The sequence below is a fragment of the Artibeus jamaicensis genome, unplaced genomic scaffold (assembly GCF_021234435.1).
Source record: "Artibeus jamaicensis isolate MK-2021 breed Jamaican fruit bat unplaced genomic scaffold, CSHL_Jam_final contig_402, whole genome shotgun sequence".
Lineage (NCBI taxonomy): Eukaryota > Metazoa > Chordata > Mammalia > Chiroptera > Phyllostomidae > Artibeus > Artibeus jamaicensis.
In genome coordinates this window covers 4379611-4393191 of record NW_026521818.1, presented here as the reverse complement: position 1 = coordinate 4393191, position 13581 = coordinate 4379611, and the positions used below count along the sequence as shown (strand labels likewise).

At 36.3% G+C, this 13581-nt stretch overlaps 1 protein-coding gene across 1 annotated transcript in view; it reads right to left on the bottom strand.

The window, feature by feature from the left end:
* The window catches only part of MAN2A1 (mannosidase alpha class 2A member 1), a 168052-nt gene that overhangs the window by 91073 nt on the left and 63398 nt on the right, over positions 1–13581 (bottom strand). The window contains exons 5-7 of the mRNA XM_037167046.2: positions 11552–11679; positions 3194–3367; positions 374–560 (exon numbers count right to left, since the gene is read on the bottom strand). Of these exons, the coding sequence (XP_037022941.2) occupies positions 374–560; positions 3194–3367; positions 11552–11679 (489 nt within the window). The remainder of the gene's footprint in view (positions 1–373; positions 561–3193; positions 3368–11551; positions 11680–13581) is intronic.

The following is a 13581-nucleotide window of genomic DNA, read 5'->3' as shown; positions in this document are numbered from 1 at the left end:
GCTTACAGTTGGGTTGCTTTTCTTACCAATTTATACAATAGAGAGCAGAAATTTTATTACCAACAAAGTATATGAAATCAATCAAACACAGTAGAAGACTTTTATAATGAGGGCACAGGAAAGAGTAGTAACAGTTCAGTATACATTATCCATTATATATTGATCTACTGTTGTTCACTTTCCATTAAGCCTTAGCACATAACAGTCATCATCAAGGGTCTGGTATTTTTAGTTGCTTTACATCTAGTTTGAATGAAAACCTTGAATGAGGATACTGTTGGCTACTGAAGCCCATTTATTCACCCCTTCAGCAACAAGCAACTAATGCTTGTTTGTTCAAGATGTTGTCATATGAAATGTATTATTTTCATACCTGTTTTGGACATTTCCAAGATATATTGTTTCTGGGGGGACTCCCCAGGGACAACCAAATCTGCCTCCTGGAAGCCGTTTAAAATCAAACTGGCAGCATATTTTAGGATCAGGTCCGCAAGTGTGAGGGATGTCATAGCTGTAGAAGGGCATCATGTGGCAAAAAATATCTGTGACAGATCCCAGATCTAAAATAAAGAGCCAACAGACAAACCTGCATTTATAAATTTTGTTTTCCCAAAACTCTTCAAAATGCCAGACTTTTTACTTACATAATGCAAACTCTGTCCTAAGTCAACAATCCCTTTAACTCCTAGTAGCACACACCCCAGAAGGACTGAATGACTGCCAGCCTGAAGTAAGATCCTCCTCTTACATGTAAACTTAGCAGAGGCAGAAAAGCCCCATTATGAACCAACATCTGCTGACTTGGATGATACAAACTGAGTAGAAAAATTTATAATCAGCTCATCCAAAATTATGGCCATGGCCATCCCTGGCTTCCAGCTCTTGCCACACCTGTTCCCACCTCCCGTAACAACATACACTGAGGGAGACCATTAGCTGCAGAGTCTGGATGAGAAGAGAGGAAGAAAGTAAAAGACGAAACAGAAAGAAGGGGCACTTGTGACGATAGCGGGCAAACTGCTATCTACTTCTCACAGGAAGAAGGAGGAAGCACAATCAGAAGAGTTCACAGAGTCACCCCAATGCTCACCAAAAAAGAGTCAACAGGACCTTCCACCAAGACGGGAGCATAAGAAAAGAATTTTCAAAAACAAAACAAGCAAATGAAAAAAAAAACCACGGAAAACAAAGCACTGATTCCTGATGCAGAATTATTTTTAATTAAAACATAAATGCTAGCAAGGTGTTGATATAACTGCCCTTGAGCTCAGAAGCCAACCACCCAGCAAGACTGAAGGGCTTAACCAGTAGTTAAAAGTTATCATCTTTGTATGAGCCTGACCTGTGAATAGCTATCCCCCTTTATTTCTTCATGGGTTTCAAATTTTCAAAAATAGGTTTGTATTACTTTTATAATAAAGACAGACAAAAGAAAAAAGAGGGGCAAAAGAAAGCAACATTTACATTTGAAAATGAAAACTGCCTCAGTAAGGATCAAAACACACAAAGCTCAACTTAATTGCAAAACATAACATTAAAGCAACATATTCAAATCTACCAGATAAATCCTAAAATATTTGTTTTACCTCTCACTCCATTTAGCTTAAGTGTTAATTCTTTCCCAAATTTTAAAGTTATTATAATTTGCTATCATTCCCTGCTGCCAGCTGTCTCACCGAATCACGTCGAGTGTGACACCATGGATGCTGGTCACTACAACGCTCACTAACCGCACAGAGGTCGTTACGAGTGTCAGAACCAATAGAACTTGCTCCTCCTTTCTCCTGTGACCACGGACATACCCCACTCTTTCTTCTCACACCACACTATTTAGCAGTCCACTTGCAAATTTTAGTTTTTCTGCTACATTCAGTTTTTTATCAGATGAGACCATAATTTCCTTAGAGGCAAGGACATTTTCTATTTTATTCCAAGTTAGGTATTAACTATATAAAAATGCTCAGTAATTCCCTGTTGACTAATATTTATGGGAAACTGGAATGTAGGCAATAGTTTAAGTAGGGCTCCCTCAAATTAAGAATCCTTTTGTAAAAAAAATCAATATGCTCCTTTGCATCTGATCAAACCCTCTACAAGTTCTTATTTTCCCTACAGATTTAATTTTCCAAAATAAAAAAATTATATCGCTATCTTCCTTATTGAAACAGCAGTGTTTCGATAAGAAAGTTACATCTAGATTTACAAATGATTTTTCTACAACACTTAAGAGGGGGAACTAGATTACACAGGAAAGCAAGTATGATATAATATTGTAATTTTGAACATTGTTTTAGCAACTAAATCCTTTTTCTCAGATGAAATCTGACTGAGAACTCAATCCTGGGAAGGCAGTGTGTGATAAGGGTTAGGAGCCTCAGCTTCTAACCTGATTCAAGTCTCGGCTCTGTACCCACTCCCCGTGTGACTTTTGACAAATGACTTCACATCTCTAAGCCTCTACTTCTTCACTACACAGAAGGGATAATAATATACCCTAATGTAAAGAGTTATTTTGAAGATCTAATGAGAGAGGTAGTATAAGGCACATAATACAATGCATGACCCCTAATAAAGACTCGATAAATAAAAAATAAATTTAAAATATTCTGAATTTCAAATAGGGGTGGGAAAATAAAGCCTCCCAAGAGACCTAAATCTTGTCTCTTCTCCCCCAACAAAGAGCTGCAGAAGTATGTCCTTCGAAGGCCTGAGTGTCCAAAAACACAGTAAGAAAGTAAGCAATATAGGTAATATAAGGGCTCATCTCAGAGAACAGGATATGGTTTTAAAAGGCAATTCGTAGTAGATGCAGAGACAAGAAAGAAAGAAGGGAAAAAAACACTGGCTGAATATGAGATAAATGATTTGACATTAGTTCTAAGACATGCTCAATTTTGTGATAAAACAGGTGCTTTTTAAAATAAAAATGAAAGTATTATTTGCAAAAGATTAATTCCTTCTACTTATTTCCTTTATGCATAAGAGTCTACAAAGTTCTATAGATAAGTATTCTCACCATGGTTTAAAAGAATTCTGGCATGCATACATAGAAAAGTAAGAATGTGTACCTTCAAGCAACCTGATTTTCAAGACTGACATTCTGAATAAAACCCATAATGGCATGAGTTCACAACCCTTATGAAATAGCTTCTAGGTCAAGTGAGAACTTCAACTTTCATCAAATCCTACATACCCCAATTCTGTCTCCAATAAAACTCCAGCGTTTTATGCAAAGCAAAATGTTTCTTAACTGCATAATGAACTCTCTGGATAAGCATGTGAGAAAATCCAGCTCGGTTTAGAAGATAAGCCATTGTTGGTGAATGTCCAAAAGGATCAATAGACCAACCAGACCGAGGTTTCACTCCTGTTGGGGGGAGGGACAAAAAAAAAACAAGTGTTATTTCTTTTTTAATTAACAAATGAAATAAAAAGAAGTCACAACACAGTCAGACCCAGAGGCCTATATGGTCTTCTCGGTCTGAAGACAAAGGGACTGCCCCACATTCGCCTTCAGGAGCACTCCCAACAGGACTGTCTGAAGGGAGGGTCCTGCCACGGCCAAGTCTCCCAGGCAGGGGGACCGCACTGGAAGTTAAATCAGTTGATGCTGAAGTAAGTGCTCTGTCACCTTATAGATATTTAAAAACTCCTGCCATTCAATGGAGCTGGAGGGACGAACTGAATCAAGTCCTCCTTCTAGGATCTCATAGTCCTAACTTTTGTGAAGCTGGATAGCCCCTCAATTTGCAATTTATGCAATAAAGGCAAGTCAGCTAACTCATTTCACTTTGTACTCCCGGATCCCAACATTAAGAAATTCTTACACTGTCTTTTATGCCTTTCAGCTATTCCAAATCATCTTATTAAACAGTGGCAAAACTGACCAAAATAACTACCATATTTCACTAAATCTTAAGGTTTTTTGCATTTAAATTTTTTTCAATTACAGTTGGTATTCAATATTATTCTGTATCAATTTCAGACGTATAGCATGGTGGTGGTTAAACAATCACGTACTTTACAGAGTGGTCCCCTGATATTGCAAGCACCCACCTGGCCCCATACATAGTTATTACAGTATTACTGCGTACACTTTCCTGCGCTGTAATTTACATCCCTGTGACTATTTTGTAACTACCAATTTGTACTTGTAATCCCTTCACTTTTTTCACCCAGTCTCCCAAACCCCGCCACCGTCCATCAACCTTCTGTTTTCTCTTTTTGATGCTGGTGCCTTCTCTCTACCTAAAAGATGTCAATTGAGCTTTCATACCTTACTCCCGCCAATGTTAAAAGCCATCAACTAAAGATATATCTCAATTTCAGAGGACAAAATGTAATACGTAAATAAATGCACAGATTAGAATTGATGAAATGCCATTATTCATTTGGCATAATACAAATCTGATCTTTTATTTATTCAGGATTCTCACAGAAGTCATCTACATGCAATCTATAAATCAACATAAATAGTATTACTGTGTGTATTTTTTATTCGAACTCCTACTTAGCACCTTCCATATATCTAAGACTATGACAGGCCCTAGGATTACAAAAACGAATTAATTTTACTTCTGACTCTAGTTGCAGACACTACCACACAAATAATGTAACACCGAGAAACAGAAAAGACAGCGGCAGGAAGGCCTGTGCAGGGCAGCGCTGAAGATGAGCGCCGAGTCGGGAAACTGAGCAAAGACTGAGCAGGATGTCAGAACTCTCAGAGGATCAAGACTACGCACCAGAACTTAAGACACTGACCACCTAACATCTGTGCATTTCACATATGTAATTTATCTCCAAAAAACTGTAAAGAAATCTTGAAGTCTGCTCAGTAATTTTTTGTGCCACTATGGGTTTAATAATTCTGAAACTACCTTCGATGTATTTAGAGATTAAACAAATTAGGACAAGGTTTTCACTGTTAAAAAAAGGAACCACAAACATGTAAATGTGGGAGACTGGAATATACCCTATGATACTAAATTAAGGTAAGAAATATCCATACTAATTTACGGTTTTTAGTACATACACACACACACACTTCCCAGCTCAGTGCACTAAAAGGACCTAGATACAGTTAACACCTCAGTACCAGGGAGCTCACTGTAGCTCCCAGATCTGGAGCTCTAAATGCCATGCTCCACTAAAAACAACCTTAAAGAAATGGTTTATCCCAGGGTTGAGGCTGAAAAGTATAAGGTAAGCCTGGGACATATTCTTATGCCATAAATTAAAGAAATGGTCAAAGAATCATGGGAACATGTTAAATTAACTCAGGAGACAGCCTGAAGAGGCTTCCACTGGCCACAGCTGGGACAAAAGGGTAGTCAAAATAAATAATAAGAGTGCTGGACTATAACTTATTGAATAAAATAAGAATCCATGAGCCTATAAATAGAAAATAAAAAAGAAACACTTCCTGTTAGTAGATTGCAACTAATAATTATAGAATAAAGTTAGGAAATCACCAATAGATCCTAAAACTAAAATATAAAGTTTAATGAGGACCATGATATTTACCTATTCTCAATGTATCTCACACAAATTAGTTATTAATTAGAAAGGAGAAAATGTAAGAATACAGCAAAGAAACTTAACAGACACAACTTCAGCAACCTATCAAGGCTCACATGACTGATGCTGGAATAGAGACATCATTAGCCTCCTGATAGGATGTCCTGAGGACAACTGAACATCACCGCAGTGACATTCTAGCAATCTAGCAAAATAAATAAATAAGGTTAGATTAGGTAGGTAGGTAGGTAGGTAGGTAGATAGATAGATGGATAGATAGATAGGAAGGAGAGAATAAAAATAACCTGAAGCTAACCATAAGAAAACAGACAAACTAAAATTGACTAACTTTCTATACCAGAGACCTGTACTCCTCAAAAATATCAAGGTCAAGAAATCCAAAGACAGCCTGAAGAACAGTTCCAGATTAAAGGAAAAGAGACATGACAACTAAATGCAATACATGACCCTGGATTGGATCCTAGACTAGAAGGTAAAAAAAAAAATCAGCTTTTATAAAAAATGTTATTGAAACAATTTACAAAATTTGAATATAGCCTATGAAACAGACTATAGTACTGTATCACTGCTAACATTGCTGATTTGATGACTACCTTCTTATTCTATAAGAGAATGTCCTTATTTCAGAGAAAATACACAATGAAGGATTGAGAAATAAAGGGACAAGATGTCTCCAACTTACTCTCAAATGATTCAGAAAAAGATGCACGTGAATCTAAGTACAGGATATATGGGAGCCCTACCCAAGCACTATCATGCAACTCCTTATAAGTTTGAAATATCAAAATTAAGTTATAAAATAAAAAATACATGTTGTCCCAAATAACAAGGGCAGAATAAGCTTATAAAACAAGAGTAAAAATTAATATCTTATGCTGCAGTGCTGTCTGAAATTTTAGCATCACTGATCTTATTAAAAGTTTCCACACCAAAACCACCTGATCCACAGGAGTACCAACTGGGCTGCAATAAATGACAGAATCCCTAAAAGGTAATAATGTAAAAGAGCATGTAAACTCCATTTTTAAAAACTTGGACATAAAAGGAGGTTTGTGCTGGGCAGACACCTGAAACCAGTATCCCACTAGGGTTTTTCTTGTTGTAAGCAATTATTTTTTTAAAGGGGAAAATTAAGAAAAACTACATATAAGAAGAATTGAAAATGCTATTAACCAATCAAACCAGGAAAGGTCATGGAAAATATTTTGTTCCATTATGCAAGGTTAAGATGACCAAAATATGTTAAAAGTAAAAACTTGTTAGGAAAAATTACAGAAAACATTTAAAAGAACATACCACTCAATTTTTGGCAAACCTACTAGACTTAAAAATTAGAATATGAGTAATATAAATAGTATAACTAATAAAACTGAATTATTTCAGGTACACTTAATATTGAAGCTTAAGTGAAGTCAGAGAATAGTTGCAAAAATGGGTATTTTGGGCAAAAGACAACCTTAAAAACTCAAACTCATAAAAGTTTATAATGCTCCAATTTGTATAATAAAGGTCATAAAAGCATACCATAACCAAATGTAAAAATAAAGTCTACAACATAATGTTGTTCTGAACTATTTAGAAAATAAAACTGAGTACACTAATTTGAAGATGTGGCCAAAGCTACAATAAGAAGAAACTCCATATTTTTTAATGTGTTCATTATCTAAATATAAGAGCTAAAACCATAAACTCCTAGAAAAAAAACAGGAATAATTCTTCATGACCTTAGGTTAGAAAATGGTTTCTCAAATATAACAACAAAAACACAAGTGACAAAGGAAAATAAACTGGATTTCATAAAAATTAAAACTTTTGTTCATCAAAGGACACCTTCAAGAAACTGAAACAACATCCACAGAATGGGAAAAAGTTTTGCAAATCATTATCCAACAAGGAACTTGTATTATGTCTATAAAAAGAACTCTTCCAAGTCAACAATTAAAAAACAGGCCCCCTCAAAAAAACCCCACAATTTTAAAAGTAGGCAAATAATTTGAATTGACATTTCTCTGAAGAAGATATACAAATAACCAATACACACATAAAAAGATGTTTAACATTATTAGTCTTTAGGGAAATGCGTATCAAAGTCATAATAAAATACTATTGCATACACACTCATATGGCTAAAACAAAAAAGAAGACAATACCCAATGTTGTTGAAGATGTAGAGAAGTTAAATTAGAACCCCCATATACCACGGGTAGGAAAGTTAATGCTGCAGCCATTTTGAAAACTAATTAGGCAGCTCTTCAAAATGCTAAATACAGAGTTATCATATGACCCAGCAGTTCCATTCCTGGGTATATTACTCCCATAAAACATACGTCCTCACAAAAACTTAACACAAACGTATGGTAGTAGCATTATTCATAGTTGTCAAAAAGGAGAACAATCAAAATGTTCATCAACTTAAGAATAAAAAAAAATGTTATTCAGCCATGAAAAGGAATGAAGCCCCCATTCACTGTTCAATCTTAAAAACAATGGCAAGTGAAAGAAGCCAGTCATAAAGTCCATAATGTATGATTCCACTTGAGTGAAATGTCCAGAATAGTCGAACCTATACACGGAAAAAGCAGATTAGTAGTTGCTGGGCCTGGGGCACGGAAGCAAGTTGTCAGAAAGGGATGTGACTACCAATGAGTAAGAGATTTCTTTTTGGGATGTTGAAAAAGTCCTAAAAATAGATGGTGGTGATGGTTGCACAATTCTGTGAATATTCAGAATTTTTTAACAGTATGAGGGGGTACACAAAAGAACCTGGACTTTATTTATAAAAAATTGTGTATTCATTCTTACATGTTTAGACTTCTGTCACCTTCAACGTGCGCTCCATTTGATGCAATACACCCATCGAGACATTTTTCTCACTGCTCAAAACAGTTTCTGAACTCGTTGATTTTGATGCTTTTTAGTGCTTCTGCCGTTTTTTGATGGGCAAAACATTTCCCACTGAGAACTTTTTTCATCCAGGGAAACAAAAAAAGTCACTCGGGGTGAGACTGGCTGCATAGGGAGGGTCGGGTACATGAGTCATGCTATTTTTGGTCAAAAACTGCTGAGCACTCAGCATGGTGTGGGAAGGTGCACATGCAAATCACCCATCATGAAATGGGCAAATGTTATGAAAGAGTTTTCAAAAAAAAAAAATCCACTGAAGCCGAACTCAGCCTCTCACAACAACACCAGCAGGTACACTGATACAGATGGATTCCTAGAATACTCACCTAGTGGAGGAAGCCTGTGCTACAAGAGGCCCACCCTCCACAAGATAATGGTGGGGTTTTTTTGGGGGGTCCCCCTTTGTACACTTCAAATGAGTGGATTTTATGTGAAACAATACATTTATAAGAAAAAAATGTAGGCTGAGGGTAGGGGACCGGTTTGTTTTGGCCTAGCAAATGTGACTCACTCTGTATGGAAAACCTGCAGAAGCAAAGTGGTGGGCAGGAGCCAGACCTTCAAACCGAGTTTTCCCATGGGAATCAGGCCTAGAAAATGCATACAGATTATTATAGTTTGCTTTTGCTAAAACTGCCTCACCCTGGTCTAAAGCAACAGATGTATATTGTCTATCTTCAAGGTAATTTCCAAAGCCTATGTGAGTTCTCCCAAGGACAGAGCTAATGAGCACATCGCCATTCCCCTTTGCATGTTATTTTTATTTCCTTGATTGTACCTAAAATGTAGACAATAATATTCTTTGTGATAGACAATAAATCTTTGATGTAAGACCGCAGGAAAATAAAAGCCTATCTAGGCAAGGTCAGGGTGCTCCCCCCTTGAGGGGAATGGCCAAGGCACCATAGGCACTTTCCCCTTGAGAGAGCTGCCATGCCTGTTCCCTTTTTCCACACAGGGTCGTTGTTGCCTGTGCATTGATTCTCGTCATAAACCACAACAGGCGGACTCTGCTGGACAGGGTCCACTACAGCTGAGCACAAGAAGCCAGATCCAAAAGAGGTAGTCCACACATAGGAAGTCCTCTTAAATAGGTCAAAATAGTGATAAGAATCAGAAAGCAGTTGGCTACAGGGGGAGAGTTGAGGACAATAAGGAACCTTCTAGAGTGATGAAGGGGTGGGTTAAATTGGTAATATATTTGTCAAAACTAAAACTGTACAGTTAAGATCCATATGTTGCACTGCATGTAGATTACGTTGATAAAAGCTAAACATAAAGAAAAAATCCACAAAAACGAAGATTTAAAAAATGAATATTCTTAATTTACAATACTCTTGCTTAGAAAAGTCACAGCACTGTGTAGGGCGTCTCCAAGTCCACTTCCCGTTTAATGACTAGTTAAGAAAATTTACAGGCCTTAGCATATAGCCATTCTCACAGCTATGATTTATGACTGTGAAAGAATACAAAGCAAAATCAGCAAAAGGAAAAGGTAAGGGCACAATCCACAGGAAACTGGGCTCAAGCTTCTAAGCATCCTCTCTCCCTGTGGAGTCACACAGGATGCATGCAATTCCTGTAGCACCAAATTGTGATAACACATAAAACTGTCAACCAAGGAAGCTCTTGAGAGACTCAGTGTCCAAGGTTTTCATTGGGACTGGTCATGTAGGCACCCTCTACCTAGTACATACTGAAATTCTAGGCTCCCATAAGAAGAACAAGTATTTAGCATAAACTACATTGTTTTTACAATTTAAACACAGCAAGCACTCTTAGCATTTAAGAAATCCAAGCTCCCCAGACTTACAAGGGCCAACCTCGTAGGCAAGACCTTTCTAAGGATAGCTGTTTCAGGCCTACTATGTTATTATCTCTTTTCTGCACAGGCATGGTGCCTGCAACTTACTCTAACAACAGCAACGATCACTACAACAATATGAAAAGAGAAAAAAAATACAGCAGATATGCAGAAATGTTTATAATTGGTGAACAGGCTTAAGAGGTTTAGAGGAATTCTTACAGTATTCTTATAACTTTTAAATTTAAAATTATTCCAAAATGAAAAGTAAAGAAAAAATTAATGGGGATTTTACCTCTATAGAAAAAAAATTAAATAATAAAATATCTAGAAATAAATTCAATAAAAACATGTTTACTTACCATACAAAAAAACTACAAAAGTGTACTAATATGAAATATTCCAAAGGAATTACATACAATTTGCAGAATGCAAATATCAAAGACCACAAAAATATCAGTTAGTCCCACGTTCTATGAGTTGCAGTGAACACCCATCAGTGAAGCACCCTCTGCCCAACTTTTTGTGATAAAAGGACCCTTTCTTCCCCATGGAGGACCCATCCATTCCCATGGTTCAGGTGAGGCTGACCCTGTCACCCTCCACGGCCCCTCTTCCCTGATGATCATTTCCACCAAACTGATTAGGCCTCGGTGCTTTCATCTCCTATACCTGTGGCCACAGTTAACTAGCTCAGAAATAAGTACCTGACTCGAACTGGACCAATTAGGTAAGGTATTAAGGAAAACTTCCTCCTGGTTGACATCTTACTCACCATGTGGCGAGAGCCAGGAGAGGATTAAAGCCATGCAGAAATGAGCAGAGACAAAAAGACAGTGCCCAGTGACCAGATAACCTACTTTGAGTTCCCTGGATCCAACCTTACCTGAAGCTACCATATGTCTAGAATTCTCACTGTCAAAATTAATACTTTCCTTTTTTTATTTCCTTAAGCTAGTAAATCAGGTTTTTTCCTCTTATGACCAAGTATTCTAAGTAATATATAATTATAATCCCAGTGGGATATTTTTAGAAAAAAGTTATTCTAAGTAATAGAACAGGTAAAAAACAGATAAAATAATAGATTAAAAAAGTTAGATGAACCTAAGAAAAGACTGCATTACATCTATTAACTCAACATATGATCAAAGAAACATCATAATCTAATAAAGGGAAACTTAAAAAATAATCAGATTTGAAAATATTAGTTATTTAAAATAATAAAATAGAACTTCATCTCATATTCCCCAAAATTTATTGCCCAAAGTAGTCCCAATGAAAGGGAAAGACATCAATACATACCTAAATTTTTTTCCAGCCACTGATGTCCTTCAATTAGTTGGTCAATTAAGGCAAAATAATGTGCAGCAGCTTCATCAGGCATAACCCAGCCACCTGTCACAATTTCAAACTGACCGTTTTCTAGTAAACTAGGAAGAAAAAAAATGTAAGAATTAACATTAATATATTAAAAATGCAAATAAAAAATTAAAATCAGCATAAATATTAGGGACAACCTTTAAATGTAACTGGTGTTTATTACACTAATTGTTAAAACATTTTTTTAAATTAAAACATTTTTTTTTAAACTAGTGAATGAATTTGAACTTGAGGACTCTGGTGATAAAACATCCTTAGTGCAGTGTCTAAGGTGTCCATCCTAGGCCAAACCCATCCAGGTTGCTTTGGAAGTTCCTTTCTATAAAGGTATATATATCATCTCCCACATAACCTCAAAGATTCCTGATGGCAAGAGTCACATCTAATTTATTTCTAAATCTTGCAAAGCACCTGGCACAGTGCTTTACTCAGAGTATATCTTAATGAGGATTTATTGGAGGGCTGTCATTTTAAGCATGGTATTTGTTTCAGTCCTCCTATATGGAAAAATCAGTATTTACTTCAGTCCTTCTGACACTGGTAAGTTAATCATGCAAACTACACAGAAGTAACAAACAACGTATCAGGGTAAAGCTAGTAAATATCACATGCCTCCGGGAATACAGAAAACATAAAACACTTTGCTCCAGGTTCAGTTAAAATGTGGGCTATATAGTTTATTTTTCATTATTGAGTGAAAAACTCTTAACGTTAACATTATCTGGCTGCTGGGTACTCCTTTGCCATAATACCATACAAGGTAACTAGATTTCCAGCCCTAGAAAAATCAAATTGTATAAATAAGAAGGTACCTTATTTTCCTTCTCTGAGAAGGAAAAAAAGAAAAAAATTACTAAAAATTTGATGAAGTCCCTGAGTAAGTATAAAAGTCAAGGATTAAGCAAACTCTTAAGTGCCATAGACTTGTCAGTTTGCAATAATATGGTTTGGAAAATGTGTAAAATTCCAGAAAGAAAAGCAGCTTAATAAGGGTACACATCACTGGCTACCTGCCGGTAACAGCCTAGTACCAAGTCAAATTTAGCTGAGGCAGATCACAGGCATAGGTAAGTATTTTCCTACAAAGCCTATTACAGAAGCTAAAGCACCAACACAACATCTGATTTATTCAAACATATGCATAATCGTATAACCAGTGACAGAGTGAATAATGGACATAATTTCTAAAAATGAAAGAATAATTCCTTATATCAAATTTTAAAATGTTAATTAAATCTGCATTACCATGGGAATCACCAAGTAATATAAGTTCACAGAGAGAATATGATGGCTCATTATAGTGTCTAAAGAAAACCAAATATCCAGTCAAACCTCAGATTTTCACAGGCCCAAGTCAAGAACTTGTAATAAAGAAGATGGAAATTTCTAAAAATTGCTTTTCTTTAATTAACCCAACTAAATCCAAGACTGTCTTGTCCTGCTCTTAATGCCAATGGGTTTTAGCCTTTAGTTAGTTATTTTTCTTATTTTTCTGGTGATTGCCTGATTTAGCCACATTCTGGAGGCCACGGACCAGACCCCCACCTCTTATGTTTTATAGCCAGTATTCGGAAGCCTGAGGTGTCAGGACAAATTTGAAATTTTATCCTGGCCATCAAATATAGAAATTTGACTTCTTTATCTCAGTATCCCAATAAACAGATCTTTTGGAAAATTCCAGAAACAAATTCTTTCCTACTCTCAAACACAAAAATAGAAACTAAAATGAAAAGTCACTCCAATGTTGGAATTTTTCATCTCTATCAGTGTTATTTGGCTACATAATTCCATCCCACAGACATGAATATGCTTCCAAGGAACAGCCAACCAGGCAATGGGAATCACAAATACTCTATGTACCAATCAATTTCCCAAGCTTCATCTGTCAATAATCTAGCCCTTCCCCTCCTATGATGCCTGAGATGCTACTGTAATCGTGTAGCGAACTTTTC